This window comes from Pungitius pungitius, chromosome 2 (genome assembly GCF_949316345.1).
Source record: "Pungitius pungitius chromosome 2, fPunPun2.1, whole genome shotgun sequence".
Classification (NCBI taxonomy): Eukaryota; Metazoa; Chordata; class Actinopteri; order Perciformes; family Gasterosteidae; genus Pungitius; species Pungitius pungitius.
The window spans coordinates 29526976-29549453 of NC_084901.1; the positions used below are offsets into that span (position 1 = coordinate 29526976).

The 22478-nt window shown below is 43.3% G+C and overlaps 2 protein-coding genes across 3 annotated transcripts; one reads left to right on the forward strand and one right to left on the reverse strand.

Moving 5' to 3' along the window:
- Positions 1 to 3105: 3105 nt before the first annotated feature.
- Positions 3106 to 5143, reverse strand: fgf20b (fibroblast growth factor 20b). Its single transcript, XM_037459807.2, has 3 exons — positions 4727 to 5143; positions 4344 to 4447; positions 3106 to 4164 (listed from the first exon to the last, which is right to left on the reverse strand). The coding sequence occupies exons 1-3, from the start codon at positions 5013 to 5015 to the stop codon at positions 3919 to 3921; spliced, it is 639 nt and encodes a 212-aa protein (XP_037315704.2). The 5' UTR covers positions 5016 to 5143; the 3' UTR covers positions 3106 to 3918.
- A 452-nt stretch (positions 5144 to 5595) lies between these two features.
- Positions 5596 to 22092, forward strand: LOC119210124 (calcium uptake protein 3, mitochondrial-like). 2 transcript variants are annotated; one of them, XM_037459796.2, is made up of 15 exons: positions 5596 to 6094; positions 7385 to 7532; positions 9398 to 9429; positions 9594 to 9672; positions 11667 to 11714; positions 11796 to 11878; positions 11965 to 12036; positions 13368 to 13409; positions 14929 to 15024; positions 15502 to 15587; positions 15776 to 15947; positions 17663 to 17771; positions 18023 to 18180; positions 18661 to 18729; positions 21092 to 22092. In XM_037459796.2, the coding sequence occupies exons 1-14, from the start codon at positions 5870 to 5872 to the stop codon at positions 18727 to 18729; spliced, it is 1419 nt and encodes a 472-aa protein (XP_037315693.1). In that variant the 5' UTR covers positions 5596 to 5869; the 3' UTR covers positions 21092 to 22092. The 2 variants fall into 2 exon arrangements, with proteins under 2 accessions (XP_037315693.1, XP_037315694.1); XM_037459797.2 differs by lacking the exon at positions 14929 to 15024 and having other exon boundaries at positions 5597 to 6094.
- Positions 22093 to 22478: the final 386 nt, after the last annotated feature.

Sequence of the window (22478 nt, forward strand, 5' to 3'; positions counted from 1 at the left end):
GTCAAGACCTAATTTGTGACTCTGTAATGTGGACACATGGGCCTGAGGAAGGGGTGACACGGCTGATCCAGAGGGACTCCCACATTGGTTTGGTCAGCAGATGTGAGGGGCTGAGGAGGGGTGGGGGGGGGGGGGGTCCTTTTTTAGAAGATAAATGATTTTTGCAATATGCTTATTTCTTCTTCTTGAATATATACAGTACTTTAGCAGTGATAAAACATTTTTTGTTAAAACAAAACTCCAGCATATAGTTATAGTTATAGTTAAATATATATAAATATATATATCCCAAAAATATAAATCCCAAAAGATTCCACACATTATCATTCTGCTGTGAGGGTAAAAAACCCTCAAGCTTGTTTGTGTTTAAATGGACCAATCACATCGCCTTTGGTAGCATATTTAATTCATCATTACACTCTTGAACTTCAAAAGAACTATACTTGTCCTATCTCAAATGTTAGTGTTAGTAGCACAAAAGGGAAACTATTGTAATATTGTAATAGTGTAATACTTATTAAGTAGAGTCCTTGAGTTAATACAGGCTTTTTAAAAAGTATAATGTTTCTGTGAATTAACATACTTAACATGGATATTGTTTCATTAAATATAAAATAAATAAGAAGACAGTATGCAAACATTGTCTTGTTTCATCAACCAAAAGCGTCACTGTTAAATACAGAATTTGAAAATCAAAGTCTGACTTTTATAACTTCAGCCATGTAGCATTTTTCTCTTTGTGCTGTATCAGATGCTTCAGATGCCTCCTCAGATACAGTGAAGTCAGATCCCTTTGGCCAAACAAGAGGTCAGTCAGTCTGTAGGCCTGGAAACGCACAGCGGTGTTGTTCACTATGCGTGCCTTGTAACTACTGAGAGACTTAACAGTAGAAATGACAGTTCCCCCTCTTCTTTTGTTCCTCACAACCCCAAAACATTCTTGTTTTCTCCTAACGTTCCCATGGCAACGCAAAAAGGGGAGCATATTTCCCCCTGGAGCTGACAGCTTGCGATGTGGAGTGTCAGTAAATCAGGTCTGTTGCTCTAATTGCCGCTCGCAGAAGGCTGAAGATCCTCTCAGCTATGACACGAAAAATGATTGCGCTCGACCGGAGTACAATGCAGCAAATGTGGAAGAAGGTTTTGTTTTTGGCCTGCAAAGCTGATATTGAATGATATTTTGGACCCCTGGCTGCAGATTTGACTAGAAGGCCTCTCTCTCTTCGGACTCGGATGAAAGCCCAAAAGTATCAAGTGGATAACGCTATACTTACACTTCTGCTGTAATCCCTATAAACACACATGCAGCTCATAATTTGTGCGCACAGAGCCTGAAATCAATAGTTGCAGGATTCAAATGACACAAAGCTGCAGACAACCATCCCTGCGCAAACAGACTCTTAGAAGTGGCCTCGGCTTTGGAGCAACAGGTGAGCATCTCGGCAACTCCCCTGTCTTCCCCAACGCAGCCTTCTAAATATAGAAATTATGCTCTCTGATAATTGGGGGCAGACAACAAAGCCGGCTATATTTCCACCCTCCTCCTCCTCCTCCTCTTGCTGCCGCTGCTAAGTCGTGTCCCCAGCTGATAAACAGCAGGACGGAGATCAGAGTGGGAGAGCTTGCGTGCTGAGGGAACACCTGCGCTGTCTGACTGGACTGCGAGGATAGACACAGAAGATCACTGACTTCCACACCTGCCCTTGGACTCATGCCACACACACACACACACACACACACTCACACACACACTTAAATTGGGTTTCCTCGAGAGCCCTTTAAGGCCACCGCTGAGGAGGTGATGAAAGTCAGGGAGCGTCTGTTAAGCGTGTGAGACGGCCCTCCAGAGTGGGTGCGGATGAGAGGCTTAAGTGTTTTCAGCGACCACCTGCAGGAGGAGGAGCAGGGGGAACAAAAGCATCTGTCCAGGGGCCAGGTAGACTCCAAAAACATTGGTCAAACGAGTGCCAAGGAGTGCTTCTGGGCGTCAGGTATCACAAGTCAGGATTTCCAGCACGTTTAGAAGGATGACTTTCAAAATGTCAAAAGGGGGGGGGGGGGCGGAGCGGGCTACACTGTTTGACTTGCACACGGTCTGCTTTTCATGGGCACGGGTGGTGATTCCCCGAGACGTCAGTCTCTTTGGGAAACAAAGCCGTCGGTTAAAGTCATGGGAACAGCCACACCTTCTTTAGCTGGGACAGGAATGAAGCGAGCTGCTCGCCATCACTCTCATGCTTGTTAACTTTTCTCGCAAGCTAAAGAAAGACGGGCAATTGACAGCAACTTCCCAAAAAACAAGCACCAGACTCCTCTTTCATGTTGCAGTAGAATGCTGTGTGTTCGCTTTGTTGAGGAGGGGCGGAGGGGGTTTGTGTACGTCCACGCACGCGCATTTTATAATGTACTCCGGGGGTGCTGTCATTAACCGACGACATAAGCGGGTTGATGTTTCGGAGGCTTGCAGGTGGGAAAGTCCCCCAGCGTTACACTGTTAACAGGAAATAGTTTGCCGCCTGCATCAAGACAAGGACCAAGGAGGAAACGGATATGCTAACAGCGCTTTGCACCTTCTCCTTCCAACTACAAAACACTTGGGACAGCAAAAACATCTTACATCTTTAACACAAAGAAGCAGAAGCTACCTAAAAGGATGTAAGTGAAGCATCATTGCCTTGTTTTATAAGACATTTAAACAAGGCTATCACCCTCAAACTGTCTGCAGAGGTCACATGATCCTTATCGGGCCCGAGCTAAAGGTCAGATTTTATTTGGCCCTGATCGTGTTGTTGCATGGCCTTTTAAATTCAGAGGATTCTGGGATGAGGCTTTGAAGTTTTATGCGTGCATCAATTCTACGACCTCTCTCCCGTCATAATGGGGTCCATAAAGAAAGACAACATTGGTCTCGTAAGCGGGTTTATATGTTTAAACTCTAAAAGACCAAGGCAACCGATAAAGTCAACTTTTCACATAATTGCTCTGTTTAAAGTAAAAATGTGGGTCATAAATAAACTGATTATATCTTCATCTCGGATAGGATGTTGGGATGACAAAAGAATAAAGCATTTGGATTACATTTTGAGTAATTTATTGTTTGTGTTGTCAGTTTGTTGACTTCAGATTCTTCCTGTAACACAAGTGACAGTAGTTTGGTGCCAACTAATTGGCCATTATAACAAAAACTATTTAGATATTAATTCACAGTTGCCATATTTTGATAAAATGCATTTCTTTCAGATCTTTCTCCAGTATATTTGATTTTTGTTGATCTCTAGCTGACCGTTTTTTAAAAGCAAGAGACATAATAGTACAGTGTCTCAGTCTTTATATAATCGATACATTTTCTAGTGTTTTTTCTATATAATGGATGTATTTAACTGTAAAAATATATTCTCAATAAATAAATATAAAACATAAATATATGTATTTAAAATGAATAAATAAATTGTAACATCTTTTCAAACAGGTCTGGACACAGGTAAGAAAATCCCAACAACTGAATTCCTTCAAAGTCCTTCTGAACAAACTGCAGCTTTTGGACACAACACCCAAATTCAAAGTACTGTTGTAAAGAATTCCATGGACAGCCAATATCCCCATCTGACCAGAGGAGATGCTTCCCGATGGCTCAGCTGCGTTTCCCATTCCTCTCCTATTCCACGCAGGTACTTTATAGGGTCGTCTGACAGAACCAGCCCCTCATGCCGAGCGTGCAGACATTCTAGCCCGTCTGCCTGGCTGCTGAGAGATGGCCGTGCATTCCTGCAAGAGGCCCCGGTGCCTTCATCCCTGCAGGTCGGGCACGCTGTCAGCCTGCACGGGCCACGTTCCTGCATGCGTCCCTCGTCTCTTCTCTGCTCCCTGCCTGCGAGGGCCTAAAGCAGCTATTCCTGAACTGGACCGGGTCTCCGGGTCTCAGCTGTGACCCAGGATATCCCTGTACAGCTCTGGCACACGGTCAGGGTCCACAGGCCTGGGCAAGAAGTGTGTAAATTTCTGGTGCCGCCTGGATTTAGTCCCGTCCCTTGGTGTCCCGTCTTTGTTTAACGCCACGAAATAACGTGTCCCTTTGTCTCCGTGTTTGTAGAGGTTTGAGGAGTATGTGTTGTACCAGTTCTCCTCAAACTGCTCCTTGAAAACACACTCAGCTGAGAGTTTCTCCTGAAAAACAAAAGGACACAACATTAAAAGTAGTTCTGACTTGTGATGCACGGACTCATTCTTTTTTTTAAATTTAGTTTCTTAGTATTAATTTCTAGAAACGTGAGAGCTGAATAAAAGCTGTGTGGGTCATCTTTGCATAGATATAGACGGCATGAATAAGCAACGCTGGTACTTACAGAGCCATACAGCTCCCCTTTGTCGTTCATCCCCAGATAGAGTCCACTGTCCACACCTCTAATGCTTATCAACCCTACAGCAAGGCTTATGAATTCCAAAATACCTGCAAAAGATAAACACAGTTTTTCAGTAGAGACAAAGATGAAAAAAATGAAAAATAAAGATGATTTAAAATATATAATTAATTCTATTCACACAATCGATACATTTGATGTTTTTAAAATGAACAGAGTAAAATCATAGGACTGTTATTTCCATCACTCCTTTAACCGTTGCTGATCACCGTTCGGCAATTACTTAATATAATAAAATGAGGCCCCTTTCTATATATTTCCTCATATTTGGGGTGTCTAAATATATGACAAGTACGGCCGGTATTTACCAGAACGACTGTGGTCCTTCCTCGTCCCCTGCACTGTGCCATCCGAAAGTATTTCCAGATGAAACCCAGTCCTGCAGTACAACTGTCTCCTCCTGAGGATCCCTTTGAGGTGGGTTAAATCCGCGGCGGTGCTCCGGGAGAGTCTGTCCCCAGGTATGAAGTGCTCCCCGAGAAGCGTCGGACGGTCCCTAAGTGGGCTCAGGAGGAAATGGGAGCCAACCTGCGCGACACCATCGATGCCGTGCAAGATCCCACCAACTTCTCCCAGTGCAGCAGCAGCAGCAGCCATCGCGTCAAAGCGGACAAAGTTGAGCGAGGAGGTCCGGAGGGAGAGCTCTTGCGTAGTGGACTACCTGGCTGCCTTATTGCATGCTGACTCCCACCTTACTTGGCGCGCGTACCCGTCGCAGAAGGACACGCGTGTTTCTCTTCCCTGTCAGGAAAACACTCACAACTGCCGCAAGGTACCGATTCCTCCTCTTCTTTGGTTTTCTTTTTTTCTTTTTGATCTACCGCTGCGTCTTCATCAGCTGGGTGGGGGCCTGCGGGTGGTGTTCACAGAGCCCTCATGGTGCGTACCTGTTCGCGGCGTGCTGCGTAGACCCCGACGGGAGACGATTCAGTGGTTAGGTGCGGAATGAAGGCTGCAGTGCAGGTAAAAGGAGCTCCTGGAAGGCTTTTGCACGCAAAGTGGCAGGGGTGGCGAGGCAGGTGCAAAACCACAGGACTAGTAATGGGCGGGGCTGTCACAGTCCAGACGTGCCCTGGCAAGGATTGTTGTTCCTTCTCCATGAAATGAGAGAGAGAGAGAGAGAGACAGAGAGCGAGAGAGAGAGAGAGAGAGAGAGAGAGAGAGGGGGGGGGGGTGTTGATGGTGGGCTGTGGTAAACTGAGCACCTGCCTCGCTTTTAAATTCAAATAAAACATGTAAACACAAAACTGCATTACACTTTAAATAAACTCACGAGACGCGATTTGGTACACGTGACGTTTTCCCTCACTCTCACGAGCGTGACGGCCCGTGATCCCAGAGCCGCTTGAAACACCACGTCTCGCGAGCTTCGGAGCAGCCGGCACAAGCCGCTCTGCTCTTTCCGGTGTGCGCGTGTGTTATCAGTTACGACACCTTTCGTGTAAACAGCCATGGCCGCCCTGCGCAGGCTTATCCCTCTACTCACTAACGGTTCAAGAGCCAGGAGGTTTGTCGCGTGTGGATCCTGCGTCACCGCGGCGGCCGGAGCTGGTTATTATTATTATTACTATTACTATCACCGCGGCTCCCTCGCCGGTAGACGCTGCGGGTTGAAGAGCAACGTCGAGGCTCGACTCTTCCATCTGGCGCTACCGGCGGTGTCTGCCACCGAGAAGGTACAGTGGGGCATTTTTCTATACTGCCGTGAGGAACGCTTCATTTTTAATGCTGCATATTTGTTTTACATCTGCATTTAGAAACTGCCCATCTCACATCGTGCACGTTACAACTACATTAACGCTGATGTGTCGTCAGCACGAGGAGCTGTCCTGACCTTCGGTGCTGAAATGGCAAAAACGGTCCGAGGCGAATGTCAGATCACGTGACCTAATAGCTGCCATTAGTGCGGGTCTTGTCTGCCTTCTAGAAATACATATTGCACGATTCGTATTTTCCATAAGACAATCCAGACAATGTTGATATTAAAACAATTTGTAATGCAATAATACAATACTGTATTTACATTAGATTAGGGGTTGGACAAAATATTGAGGACATGGCTGTAATGTAATCCAAAACCCTATTGGCCATACTGGTGGTGTTGCTATTCCTGTTACACTGCTTCAACTCAAGATATTCAATTACAGTTAATGGATACAGTATATATACACACAAATATGTATATGATGTACCAAACAACAAGAAAGCAGCTTAAACCAGAATACAATGCCTCTATTTCTGAGACGATTAGCCAACGTATTGATCAATATGCAACTTTTTTGATAATTGATTAATTAAGCCGGTCTAGTTTCTCTTCAGTTTTCACATCATTGAATAGTAATGAACAAGGATATTTTTTACCACAACATCAAGCACTTTGAGTTGTAATATATCACATCGGACGTAAACAGACAAGTAAACCTTGTGGTTCGCACACCTCTACCAGAAGATTCCTTGTTCTTTATGTGCGGGTTGGACGGAGGGCAGCTATACTGGTGGCCACGGGTCGGAGGAATTCAGGCACACAGGAAACTGGACACTGGGGCTTGGCGGAGGGGCTGACATCTGATGAGAGGTGGGGGTGGTTTAGAGGGGGTTTAATGGTTTAAGCCGAGGGGGGCACACATTCCCTGGGTGTTTGCTCAGTGCCCATTGGATCTGGCACTTTGCCACGCAACAGAAAGATCTCCTCTGTCTTCACCAATTCAGCCTTCTGATCTGGCTGGGTTGGAACGGTTGCAGGGACATTATCTGGAGCACAGGGATGAAAAATATGGTTGACATAACATGCGCCCCATTACTGAATAAAGGACAGGCCTCTTTGTTGTTCCATGTGATAGAGGCTACGTGACAAGAAAAGCTGCTGTGGATTTTATATAAAGCACCTCTCACACGGTATTCCGCACCGTTGGTATGATTTGAAATATTTCTTTATAGTGTATGTGTGTGTGTGTGTGTGTTTGCAGGCCCGCACCTATGGTCTGGATGATGGAGATGCATACATGTCGTCCTATGAAAACAGATTCCGCCTCTTCAGTTCGGTGGAGTACGAGGGGCAACTCTACATGACGCCACTCAGCTTCATAGAGTCCGTCACTTTGAATGAACCCAAGAGTGAGTGCAACACTATTACTCAGCTCCTTCCCACAATACTAAGCAGCCTGCAGAGGCTGAGTGGATTCACTAGTGATTTTAGGGTGTCTCAATCAATCAATTACTTTATTGATAGTCATTAATTGACAATCACTTACCTGTGGTAATATGTGAGGCTTTGCTTGTTGTCTCTCTTTTGCTGTCGTAAATGAAATGTGTGACTTTAGACCGGTGATCTGACACAAACAGGTTGATAACATAAAGATGGGCTTTCTGAGGAGTATTTTTTTCTTTTTTTAAAGCAAAGGAAAATATGGCTGTTGTCTGAAACGCAATCTTCTTAAAAGAAGCAACATAGATGTGATGAATCAAATCAAAGGAGAAATGCAGATCTCGAAAAGAAGACAAAGAACTCCACAAATTGTGTTCTGACACAAGTCGTAGCAGCCTGGACGTTGCAAACTTGAACCAGGCTTATTCATCCTGTCTGCAAAAGTACAGACGCAGAGACTCTGATGTGCTTACACACAAGTATCATCATCAATCGATTTTTCTGGCAGTTTACTTCACACAGACTGCTGCACTGCAGATGCTACATGGCCTCTGTGATCCACCACATTTGTCAGTAACCATTTGCTTAATTACCCTTCCGTCAAATCATCAGCTAAACACTGTTCTTCCTCCATTTACTTGATATCAGAATAAAAAACGTCCTTCAGTTCTTCTCCTGGAACATGACTTGTTGCTGAGGGCCTGTGAAGTGTCATCATCAGACAATAAGTTGCGGCTTGCAGAGCCTCAGTCATAACACCTGCATAAAGATAGGCATCTTTCCCAGCAACCCCACTTTTATGGTTCATTTATGTGGCAACAAAGTCGCAGGGACCCGGAGAGACCAAACAACTGAGCATGGATGTCATAAATGTAATGATAAGACATTCGGATTATTGCGATCGATTACGGTGTGAGGTGTGTGTGCGGTCTGCTGTAATGTCTTCACTGGCATCTAATGAGGCCAGTAAATAAGGGGCACTAATGTGTTAGCATACCGTGTGCCAATACCTTCTAATGTGTTGCAAAATAGCCCTCATGGTGCTTTATGGTTATACTGTGATCGTAAAAAGTGATGTGTTTCTGAGGGGATGGTGGAGTTCTGGCCATTTAGAAGTGAACCATTAGAATCAAAACCTAAAGTGATGTTGTGTAATATATATGCAAGTCATATCCGATCCATCAGGTATGTTTTAATGGAACAGTAAGTGAAATGAAGAAATACACGCTCACATTGAGGACAAAAGCTCTTTTCAGACCGAGTCATCACTTTGCAATCATCATCCCAGCATTAAACACCGGCTCTAAAACGTGTTAGTTGAGGGTTATTGTCACCGTTATCGATGCAGATTCCCGGGAGTTTTTTTTTTCTTCTTTTACGGCACCTCCATCTTATCTTCTGCTTTATTGACCACTGGAATGCGTTCATGTAGACGTCCATCCACATAAACACCCGTTTTCACTTTTGTTTCCCAGTTAGAATTACTTAATTTATAAATCACCGTTGTCTTTACTTAAGTAAAAGTTATGTTACCACACTGTTGTATATAGTATTCCGCTAAGGCAAGTAAAATGATTTATATTGAAAGTCAACTTTGCATACGTTTTTAGATTCATAACGATGCACTCAAGGAAGGTTATTGAAAGAGTATGATTGGGTTAAGATCAAACATGCAGTGGAGCAGAAATGACAAAATTGGCCTTGTAGATGTAGTGCAGTAGAAGTATAAACATGTATAAAAATGAAATACTCAAGTAAATCACAAGTATCCCAACACTTAACATACTGTATAAGTTTTACTGCGTGTACTAATTGTGAACCTTGTTTCCTGTAGGTAGGAGAGCATGGAAGTCCCTCACAAAAAAGGCAAGTTGTTCAGTCATCAAAGCACTTGTTACTGTTTCACAGAATCTCTTCATCCGTTTAAAACCTCTGTAATTACAGAAATGCCAACAAACATTGTGTTACTTTGTGATTACTCAGGATTTAGATACAAATGAGTGATTTGGGATTTCCTTCTATTCTCACAGGACTTAGAAAAGATACTGTCTGATACCCCGCCTGTTTGCAAAGGATCATCTAATTTGTTCAGAAATCTTCGTGAACGAGGTGAAGTAACCCGCTCGATCTACCACAGCTCGACACAAGCACCCATTGTATCTCCCTTCATGCTTTTATTTGAGTGTGCCCCTGGTCGTGCGTGTTAAATTGTGTGTTGTGTATATTCCAGTGTAGTGAGTGTTCTGTAAATACTATTTATTCTTATCTCTCCATCGCTCTGGTAACATGTTGTAGATTTATTATCAGGTGACCTCTGCATGGAATGGTCCATTGAGGTTTTATCGAATAAAAAATGTGATAAGTAATACATTTACTGGAAGAAACAATCTAATTTGCTACAAATTAGATTGAAGTAAACCTTGCAAAACTGAGTTGTATTTATTGTAACTATAAAATATATCTTAGAATGTGCCGTGCTGAGTTGTTAAAACACAGCAATTAATAGGAATAATTAATTCCACAAATTCACCATATTCCCTCTACATTACACAATCAGATCATTTTTTCTATTCACGGAAAACTATTTGCCACCCAATGCACCTGGAAAATCTCATTCTACTTTGAGGGGCTTGTGAAATATGACTGCACTCTTAACCTGCAAACTCTGATTCCTGATCATTAAGAAAATTAAGTTGTTACTCTGAGTCTGAGATCTTTTGTAAATTTTCCCACCTGGGCCTGCATACTCCCACTCAGTATGCGTACGAGCCAGTGCAGCATCAGATCTCACTGCTCTGCTCTCTCCTCTGTTGCTTTAGCTAAGTGCCAATGCTGAGATTTGGGCCTTTTAATCCTGCTGTTAAACGTTGCGGCTTTGTCAGGGGGAAAAAAGGACTGGATTGATCTGCCAACAAAGCGTCGCTTTGGAGAATGAGGGAGCCGTTTGAACCCGACTGTGTCGAGACACGTCCCACCGACCACCCCCCTGATCACCACGGACATTATGAAGCCTAAGAATGGCATTGGATTACATCTCCGGGACTGCCACTCTGTATGAAGTGTTGCTGTGGAATTCTTTGTATTGTCTAACAGCATCTACTTGAGCTCAGAGGCTGAGCTGTGGAGAGGAGGGGTGAGGTGGAGGGGGGAGGGGGGGTGGGGGTGGGGGGAGAGGAAGGGTGGGCTCCCTCCAGGAGACTGAAGGTGTGTGGTATGGGTGAAACATGGCTGGAATCTTAAAAGTTTTCTTTTTCTTCTCACCCGTCAACCCCTTTAAGCTTTGAAAGGCTTTGAAGCCAGAGATCTGTTGTCATTATAAGGCCGTACCTGCCAAACAGAGAGACCTGGGATGGCAAGAAACTTTTTTTTTGGATGAACATGTTTGCGGCATGCGTCACTACTTTTCACACCTCAGTTTGAACATGTGTTTCAAAATTGACATCTTGGTTTGCTACTTTAGCTTTTTTTTTTTTTCTTCCCCTTTGCGGAAACTCCCCCCAACCCCCCCAAAGCTGGATTATTTTCCCATAACACCCAGAGCAGTCACCCAGAACTATCTGCGCTCGATTCTCTATCTTCCCGGGCAAACAAAGGCTCGGGAATGCTTTCAGAGTCAGAGGGTAGAAGCCTCCCGAGTCGACCGAGATGTCCCCTGACACTCACTCTTCCCTTCTCCGTGTCACACAACAAAGGGAGCTGAAGGACGCAACACAAAACCTGAATCGGCCATTCTCAATCAGTGACAGATCACTTGAGAGTGTATTACACCTTGTTACCCAAACGCGATCAGAAGCCGTGGGCCTTTAATTTGTTTGGGTTTGTGTCCAGATCGGTCAGCTCAGTTGTAAAGCTTGTGTTTGCGTGAGGGGGGAAACACCAGGCACGAGGTAAAAGGCACCTTTTAAGATGTTATCAGAGCGGGCGAGAGGATTACTCTTGTCTTAAGGCGTGCACTGTTTCTTTGGATGGCTTATTCAACCCAGGAGCATGACTTTGAACATCTGTAAACACGGTTAATGCCATCGGATGCTGTTTTGTGTGCATAAGGGGTCATTTGAGCTATTGTTGGTCAGCTTGGCAACTGTGTGTTCTTTTTTTCCCAGGTGTCATCAGCTACACAGAGTATCTTTTCCTGCTCTGCATTTTAACAAGTAAGTATAAGCTTTGACTGACTCAAGGGGAATTATCTTTAAAAAGGCGACCATCCTTTGTATCTCCTTATTTGGTTTCAGAGCCCCATGCAGGCTTCAGGATTGCTTTCAACATGTTCGATGCGGATGGGAATGAAATGGTGGACAAAAGGGAGTTCTTGGCGGTGCGAGCCTCGTTGATATTCAGATACAATGAAATGCATTTCATCCATTGAGTCACAAAAAAAATAACACACTGTCTTTTTACCAGCTGGAGGAAATTTTCCGTAAGAAAAAGGCAAGAAAGGAAGTTGCAGAAGACACGCAAAGATTTGACCAGCAGGTATGAGTTGCTGTTCTATGCCTCAATATTTTTACGTATAAACAATCGACGACATGGCCCCCAGGAAAACGTAATATAAAAAAGTGTCTTGAAGATCATTGATTACCTTCAGTTCCAGACAATGTTTTGTTAATTCAGTTGCTTGCAAATTCCCCCCCAATCTTTTGCTTTTTCCACTAAATCTACTGCGAGCTACTTGTCTAAAACTCAAAGGCAGACAAAGTTAGCAGGTGTTTGTGTTAACTGCTTTGGTGTAGACGAGATCAGAGCAAAACGAGGAGTGGACTTTCGACGTATATGTGTAAGGTAGAAATGGGACTCTTGTGTTGCTCTAAACAAACTTCTGTTTGCTTTAAATGTTGAGTGTTGTCCTTTCAGCCTGGTCTGCTGCCTCCAAGTGGCCATAAACCTTCATTTTAACCTTCATTCAAAATTCAGCTACTTGTAATACAGCCGGGACATAATATGTAAAGTTGAACATTTTAGCAAGCGGTTGCCTCTTTACACACAGAGCAAAACATTCCTTTAGCGTCCTCTTTCTGCTCCATTTGAGTCCCCGACTCCAGAGGGAAACACCTTGTTAGCTAAATGCTAAATGCTAAATGTTGCTAACTGGGCCTGTCTGGGCACCAGGTTGGGAACAGTGGGCTCATCCGAGCTTTGCAACATTAAAGCTTTGTAAACATTAAGCTGTAAGAAGCGACACCGCTTCAAAGCGCTGACGGGGGGGGGCTACGGACTCAGTGATCCTCTGTGGGGTTGTCAATACAATGGACGCCTTTTTAATTCACACAGCACTCCTACCCAGTATTAATAATAATAACTAGTGGAGCTTGACATTGATCGGAATCTGAAACTTGAACAAATGTCGAACGCGACATGACTTTGTGTTGCTAGAAGGAGTGCAAAGAGGTGAATGTGGTCATACAGGGTAAAACATGTCTGAGGCTTTCATCTCTTTGGGGCCGCCCTGTGTCGCATGCAGGTGGATGTAAACAGGCAGAGCTGAACACAGCGATAAGAGCCACTCTTTGAGGTCTTATCGCTTAAACACAACATGGAGGAGCTTACTCTGCAGGGACAAACGTTAGCATCTCTGGACGGTCTTGCATTAATCTGACGCCCGTATGAAACATCAAACAGATCATTAGAATGGGTACTCTAGATTTGGAAACAAAATGATGCCCTTGCAAGGTCGAGTTAATTTGACTACGTATGACTTTGAAGAAACTCAATTGTTAGCTGACAAACTAATTTCCAACCGTCTTTCTCTTCTAATGGCCACTATGAATTATAAGTGAATCTTCTCTCTCCGCTGGTTTTTATTTCAGAGCCTGCAGCTGTACGGTCAACGCACATCACAGCCGCACAGTGTATGTATTGTTCTCTGTCACCGGAGGAAAATGGAACCTTTCTGCCTGTTGCATGTATTTTTGGCATGCAGAAATCTATTAAACGCACAAAAAGCACTGCATGTGTGTCTACTAACAGAATATAACCTCAGCAGCAGGATTTAAAATACACCTGTGTGCAATTCAGCATTATCTTGAATTGTCTTGGGGTTAGTGCAGACGATTCATCCCCTTTTACACCCCTTTTTTTCAGCATTGAGTTATAGATTCCACCTCAAAAAACGATTACCTGAAGACTGACAACGTTTAGTCCGGACCCCCGTGTTTTATTTTTACAGTTACTTGAGGATTGGTATTTGGGCTCAGGTGACTTTTTGTAAGATGCCAGTCAGACTGTGAAAAACTCAACACACCCACACAAACTAACAGAGGGACGGACCCGTCTGTTTGAAGGCTTAACCTCTGGGTGTGTCTTTTTTGTTTTGATTCCTTCCGTCTGTACTGTAGGTTTCCAAAAAAAAAAGTTCAAAAGTCAAATCTTTTAAAAAAAAATACGGGGTTTCCCCAAGTATGTTGTAATTACAAGTGTTTCGGCGCGGTGCTTTAAAGAGTCGTTCAGTGATTAGCGGTGGCATCTCATCGCGAATCTCTCTCTCTCTTTAAGCATTGAGGCGTAGAGACGTTTAATCAGCTGGCTCACATTCGCCCTCAGGCTCGAGAGATGAAAACAAAAAGTTGATGTGAGAAATAGATATTATGAAACAAAGCAAGCCTTTTTTATGGCCACGCGTCGACACCAGCTGTCTGTTTCTGGTTGGCTGTGTGCTGATGTCGATTTGTCTGGACTTTGGAAACGGATCGAACTTCAAATCGGCACCGTCCCCTTTTGTATGTATACGAGACGTGGATGTGAGCGGAAAGGACCATATGTTGCCCCGTTACTATCTGGCCATTACAAAGTAGCCCCGCCCTAAAACATACTGCTTTGGTCTAGTTCACCCAAAATTGATCATCCGTTACTAAATCAACCATGAAACCATTAACGCATGTTTAGGAAATAAGAGGTTTTATTGACTTTCTCTCAAACTTTTCACAAACCAGAGGTTGATTCCTGCTCTTCTACCTCCAATTTCACAAGAGTAGTCGAGCAATGTCTGATAACTTGCATTAACCTCTCAGTTTAACATCAAGTGATGACAACTTGGCATGAATCCTCCTTCGGCTCTCACACCTTGCATGCTTTGGACATGTGTTAGCTGTCCTGCCAGGATGCTGCATGCCTGGCTGCAGAGGAGGCCCACGCCGGGGGCCGATGGGCCCCTCAGATACACCGCTGGCAGCCCCGCTCTGTTTCTGCCCGTCTGTCCCAATGGCTCTGATGTTTTTTTTTTATTTTTTTAAATCTGGCTCTTCATCTTCTTTCCAGTCCCTGCATCTCTGTCCCCGTGCCTGCCTCAGTGGTGTCCGTGTTTGTCCGTCCGTCTTCCTTCCCCCGGGTGTGTTTTTTCTTCTAACAGCTGTGCTCCAACCGCTGCCACAGGTTGCTGAAAAGGACAGTCCGCATGTGGAGGCTCGGGGCATGTGGGATGTTCTCAGACGCAGCACAAGTCAAGTTCTTTTTTCTGATCTCACCGAGGTAGCCGTGCCTTCGTTGCTTTGGTCATACAGTCAATACTGTGAGCCAGGTTATGACTGTCCGTACTGCAGGTACCATGTTAGCACTGTAGATATTTTTATTTGGCCTTGTTGTATGCAGGATGACATTCGGACTAATACTTCATCTGTAGCATGTTTAATGATCCTATTGCATGGTACCTGTTTGTATTGTGCAGGAATGAGAAATGCTGGCCCATAATTTGGTTTCAGGCACAGTGAAAAGTTAACCATTAACTCTTTTTCGACTGCAGAATCGGAGTATGGCAATTACCTAACATGTTTGCTCCAGTGTGGTTAGATTAAGTCATTGTTAATGTTTACCTGGAGTTACACTTAGTTCAAAAACAGCTCATTTTGCTAGCTCGGATTTGGTGCAAGCTGACTCAATGTTTGGATAAATCATTGCGACCTAAAGCTATGAGGAGATATAATTAGGTCATTCGCCCTTTGTTGTCAGGTGGATGAAAAGACCGAGACAACGCTGCTGGTGCACTTCTTTGGGAAAAAAGGCAAAGCTGAATTGAAATTTGAAGATTTTTACGAGTGAGTAGAAAACCTCCTTGTTTGCTCTGTGATGAGTCAACACGTCCCTGATAAAATGATTATCGTACAGTGTGAGGGGGGCCATGCCTCATTTCAATGCCTAAACCCTGCGACTTTGTTAAGTGTTCCTTTGTGTACGAGTTGCTGGTGGTAGCGTTAGCTGTCAGCGGTGCGTCTCGCTCCTCCAGGTTCATGGACAACCTGCAGACAGAGGTTCTGGAGATAGAGTTCCTCTCCTACTGCAAGGGCCTGCCGACCATCAGCGAGGAAGACTTTGCTCGGATCCTCCTTCGCTACACCAAGGTGGACGACGTCAGCGAGTATTTGGAGAACGTGCGCCACAGCTTGCCGGACGAAAAGGTTTTATCCCCTTCTGATTCACTAACATGCTAAAAGAAGAGCTATCTTCTTCTATGGTTTTATGGGAAGGGTTGGAAATAATTGATGAGCTACAATTTATCCGTCCCCCCAATGAAGCGTCTCCCACCAAAGTTCAGGCATGGTGAAGGCAGGTCAGGTACAACGTACCACACCTGACCCTCTCATCGTGATGACCACAAAATAGTTCCATGTAGGACCATATGGAGACACAGCGATATTGGGACAATATTCTAGAGTACAAAATATTTACCCAATTCTTTGATGAATAATAATCAAGAATGTAAGCATAAATACTAAACAGGAAAAAGAAAATAGCGGTACAACTGATTTCCAACATTCACATTAGATTAGATTAGATTTTTAGATTAGATTAGATTAGATTCAACTTTATTGTCATTGCACAGGGTACAAGTACTGAGGCAACGAAATGCAGTTTAACATCCAACCAGAAGTACAAAATAGCAAAAAGTGCAGAGTATGTGCATATGTAAAGTGTAATAAGTGAATAAATAGATATATACAGTAAGAAATAGTTGTGCAATAACAGTGCAAATGTTCACTATATCAGAGCTGTAAAACTTATGCCACATTATAACAATGTTCAAAACTGAAGCCAATGTTTCATGATGTAACTCCCACTAAACAATAAAATGAATGTTTTTTCATTTGCATAAAGCTTAAATAAACTAAATATAGTTAGTTAATTATAGCGCTTCAGAGGTCCTAGACTAGGAAGACTTTCTTTCTTTAAGGTTGCAGAGCATTAAGTCTTCATGTTTAGCATACACACATGAATGCAACCTTCTCATCTAACCCAGACAAAAAGGGAAGAAGTGTTTTTCCCAGTGTGGAACTATTCCTTTGAATTCATTAGTCAGCTTTCACTCTGTTGCATCGTTTGAGCGTATAATCACATATTTGTTCTGGTGCTGCCCGCTGAATTAGCTGTTGAGAGAAACATCCTCATTTTAAGCTTTAATTTGTTTTTTCTCTATGCGTGCTGAAAAGACATCGGCAGCTCCTCAGGCCGCCTGAGTAGCCTGTTGCTAGATCTCCATTGACAATCAAGTGGGTCTCGTGGTAAGGGGAACTTTATGGCCCTCGCCTTGTTAAAACAGCAAAGCAACACAGATTAGTCATTACTCCGTTTGTTAGGCCCTGTGTGCTGCCTGTCTGGCGAGGCCCCCGGCGAGAGAAGCAGCTAGTAGCTGCGGGACGGTTGAGTGAAGATCAATGGACTCAGTGTTTGAGTCATCAGCCAAGCCTGAGATGTTTGGGGATTCATCACTCTTGTTGTTTTTGTTTATTCAAGTATCAGGTTAATCTGCCTTAGAAAAGTCTGCAAACGGGCCTGACCTCTTCCCAAAAGCTACAATCCCCCCCCATCCCCCCGTCGCTGACAGCTCAGCATGTCCGAACCGCGCAGGGGAAAATCCAGCCATGTGTACTCTGTCTGTTTGGGTGGGTTATCTATCTGCTGGCTTCAAGGTCCCTCACACACTAAAGGATTCCCCCGGCAGGATGAAAGGAAGCAGGTGATGTGCCGTGTGAATCGTAGCGCCATCCTCTGCTGGGGTGTTGACACGCGTAGCCGCTAGCTTTGTGCCGCACTTTACCATTTTCTCACGTGGCATCTTGCGCGCTTTGTGTTCGGTGCATAAAGAGGCTTTGCTTTTATTGGTGTCTGTTTGCAGGGAATCAGCTTTGAGGAGTTCAGGTCCTTCTTCCAGTTCCTAAACAACCTGGAGGACTTTACCATCGCCATGCAAATGTACAACTTTGCCAACCGCTCCGTCGGTCAAGGTGAAGACTCTCAGTGTGAGGTCACTCTATGGCAGCGCTGTGCTTTAAAGGCTGTTTTAGATTAGTGAGTATTAATAGAAAATAAAGAGATCCTGTATTAAGTCAAACCAATTGGTTGACCTTGCAGGTGAGCCACAATCTTTAGGCCTTTGTCTAAATGTCATATTAATGTGAGTAATAATGTAAATATTGGCAGCAAACATCTGTACTGTACTTAGCTCCCTGATCGACTGTTCTTTGTTCCCCTCCAGAGGAGTTCACCCGCGCCGTCTATGTGGCCACGGGCATCAAGCTGAGCCGCCACCTGGTCAACACGGTCTTCAAGATCTTCGACGAGGACCGCGACGATAAACTCAGCCACAAGGAGTTCATCGGCGTCATGAAGGAGCGGCTGCACCGCCGCGGCAAGGTGGGAAGGCGCAGGCCATTTATCGCTCTTTTATGGCTCTGGACGAGGTACCAGCACGGGATGGGTGGTACCAGAATTGTTGGCTTTTGTCAGCTCCTTCTTTAAAAAAAAAAAAGGATACCACGAATAAAATCTCAGAGACGGACGCATGAATGCGAGGAATGATCGAATTGAACAGGGTGAAGACAAAAAGGCTAATGTTTGTGTTACCGGTTTATTGTCAGAACAAGTGCTTAAGCAGCGATTGGCATCACAAACACATGTTTGATTACAGCTCAGAGTAAGCGCTAATTATGTCCCTCTTTTATTTAGGTTCCTCTTAGTACCTCCGCGCTGCAATTGCTAAATTACACAAAAATACATCTCACCTTTGAGTTGGCAATAAATGATTTCTGTGAAATGATACTGCCATCTGTTGGGAAACCAAGATATTGACCATCTAATAGTATTCCTCTCTCTCTGTCTGACACACTCCCACAGGGCATCAGAGTGGAGGAGAAGTTCACCTCTTTTAAGTCCTGCATGAGGAAGGAGCTCTCAGGCAAATAGGTAAAGTATTTTTCTCATCCTCAGCATTCTTTGTTAAATGGGGCAAAAATACACCAACAATGCTTAACTTAAGGCAACATGATTTGAGTTTCTATAATGTTCCGTGACAGCTTTTCCCAGGCACAGTATCCCAGTCAGCCTTTTCAGATATTATTTCAAAAGCTCCACTCTCTGCTCACCCAAAGCATTGAGTTACACTGTATTATTAACGCCTGATCAACTGCCACCAGACACCAGCTTAGGTCTGCACATGAGCAGGGAGCAGTGCATTTTAAAGCTGTGTGTATAAATGTTTCAAAGGAAATGCACCCCCTGGGAGAAAGTATGATAATCTGAGAAAATGACTTGATCTGGATGTTTTTTCAATCAGCACAGCAAGAGGAAAATGTCTATTTTGAGAAAATACCCAAAATGAATTCATTATTTGTTTTATTCTGTCAAAGTGCATTGGACAACTGGCATTTCATTGCGGCAGCATATACATTTTCTGACATGACTACATAATCTTTCCAGCATTAACGCAGAGAGGGGGGTGGGACAAAGAGACACAGAGAACTACAAGAACGACATCAAGAGATGGGAGACGTTACCAAGAAACCCAACATTAAATTCACCCTACCAATTCTAATACAGATTTACATTAAAGGATTCTGTAATATCCTCTCTCTAAGAACTGAGGAGAAAAACTGTGTCTTAGTGTGCTCGGGTCAACACTCATGTGAGGTGAGGTCAGATATTCAAAAATCTTTTAATAGCGATGCGAGCACAATTAGTCTGTGAATTTACAAATAACAAATCAAGTAGACAACAACAACAACCACATTTTTTGCATCCAAATGCCACCACAGAGGGAATCTGAGGGCCTTCACTGGTTACAGTTGATGTACCTACGTTACTATGGAAACAGGAATATACTCTACTGTACCAGACTAGGGGCACATGCCAGATGATAGAAGTCACATACTTTCAGCTGGCAGTATTACATACTGATACTTACAGTGCATGAAGAGGGTGCTACTTATTTCCATTTAGTTATAGTTTATCCCAAGATCTTATACTGTGGCAGTCATAATCAGTTGGGATGTTGTTGGCATATTATTATACTTGGGCGATGCATATTCTAACGTAAACCCGTTACATATACTGATCATAATATTCCAACTAAATCGTAAGTTGGAAGTGTGCATATTTGTGTATATGCAGTAGTTGAATAACTGTTTTACTATTTTACAGATATCATAGCCTTAATCTGGACATTTAATTCATCTGCAAATGTTGGCCCCCATTATTAGGAAACGCCATATCTTTAACATGCGATTATTTGGTTTTATCTCCTCGTCCGTCATGTATACTGTGTACACAATAGAGAGAGATGTTTCTTTGCGGGTCCTGGGTACCGAACACAATGCAGTTTGTAACACAGTGTCGTTTCAGACGACATGACGCAAACGGTCGCTTCTACGCGCTTCCTTTTGCTGATTTGAAAGAATCATTCATAAATACAGTAAATCTTTCCCTTTGCTTCTACGTACTTATGCAGCTGCACTGATTAATATATGTATTATTTTTATTAAAGATAGCCATTTACAAAATTCCCCAAATGTTCCCCCTTACTGCAGGGATCGGTAGTAGACACGTAGATACAGTTGCTGACTCCTAGCTCCACCACAGGGCCTTACTTTCTCACTATGAAAAAAACCCCTTACTGTCTACTTTGTAGATCGGGTTAGGTTGCTATGAATTATTATTCATTCTGCAACTTTCACACACATTCACACTCCCATTTAAAGAAAGTGTTTTCTCCAGATTATTTATGTATTCAAAGCAATTGGCACATTTTCTCTCATATTAAAGTAATACAGAAATAGATTGTATACATTTAAAAAATAAACATTAAAAAAACAAACAAAGTAATTGTACGGAATATTATTGATAGAAAACGGAATTTCTAACACAACTTGCCTTCCTGGACCTAATTGTTTAACACAAATCTAAATGTGTAAACGTACATCTGTTCTGGCATTACATTATATTTTATACATTCAATTAAATTAAATAATTGAAATGTTCATACATGTAGAAGAACTATTGCCCGTTGCTGGTTTTATGCCACACATTCACAGCTGTGGTCACTGCAGACGACCCAGATATTTATCTGAACTTCCACTGCCCTCTGTGGCTGTTTGACTAAGAGGTGTGCTGCTTCCTGTTTCTCTCTGGTCTAATGTACTATTATATTTCATAAATAAGTAAAATAATTGACTTCGGCTCTGTTGTGAGAACGAGATAATGACAACACAATGTGTTTACAACGTGTCCCTCTGGACCTGTATTTACCGCTCTTCCTCTGTTCTGCCACCAGGTGGAAATCCCATCATCAGAACCTGTCTTAACTGGACGAGCTGGGCCTCCTCTTTGCACTCTAGTAGGGACTGAAGGGTTAATGCATGCCGCAGCATCTTACTGCACTATGTTAGAAGCTTTTAAATAAAAAGGATGATGCACAAACAGGATGCGGTCAGCCGAAAGAGAGGCTGTTAAAAACCAACTGATCCACCAGTGTTGCAGGAGTCTGATTTAAAGTAATCAATCTGTCGGCTTTCAATTGGTTTAAGTTTTTTTTTAACAAGTCCAACGTTGTCTTATTACTGCTCGGCCAACGTGTGTTGTTCGTCTGGAATCCCCTTTTGTCCAGAGCTCCATTCGGCACAGTGGCGGCGGCATCACTCAAATGCTTCGCCCTCCCTGTGCATCACAGATCCGCTCAGGAGAGCACCTCCCCTCCTCCCTGTCGTCTTTCTCCTCCCTCTGCAGCTGGAATCCTTCAGGATGCCCTGGAGCCCCAGCAGGCTTCAGACAAACTCATTTACTCTTTTGCTTTTTCACTGTGTAACTGCAGGCAGCTAACAGCGTTACTCATTTCTTAGTGGGTAAGAGAGAATTGTTATTTTTGTGCCACTGGCAGGGATGACCTCTATATGAAGGAATATGCATAAAAATGAAGCCATATGTTTGTTCCACTCTTGGGATGCTAAAATTAGTTCTGGAGCAAAATATTAAAATGACCTTCCCTTTATGTTCTCTAAGAACGAGTTTATACTTCATCTTTGTAGAAATCCCCACTTGTAGTACAGTTCAGTGCAGTGTGGGACTGAGGAATATTAATGACTGTTTGCTGGGGTAATGTTGGATTTGGGAGGAGATATGTTCTCAAAAGGGTATCACATGCTGTAATATTTACCAGATTAGTTAGTCTACCTCTTGAAGAGTTTTTGGAAACTTCTCACCGGGTGTCATTATTTTAAACCGCGTCTTGACTTTTGCACCAATGCATTTCTAAAGACATTAAAATAATTTCAAACATTTGGTGGTTTTGTGCTCTTTTTTCCTCACAAACACATGCATGACAAACACCCAATAACTGTTCTCACCTGCCGAACAGCAGGGGCACAAAAGAATAAAGTACCTGTTTTATAATACATTTAAAAGTGAATCATTATTAGTCATGTGGAAGCTGAGGCTGTGTAGGTGTAAGAGACTAATCAGGGACGTTTTTTAATCTCTAAATGATTCATTCAGCAGGGTAATGATTTGCAGTCTCACACTCCAACCCTGAACTATATGAACCGACCGACTCAAGTTCATTAGTAATAAGGGGATAGGATAATAATATACGTTTAAATACAACAAATACAATATTTTTATCTTCCTTTACAACCGACATGTCGTTGTCTCTGCGTGTGCGTTTT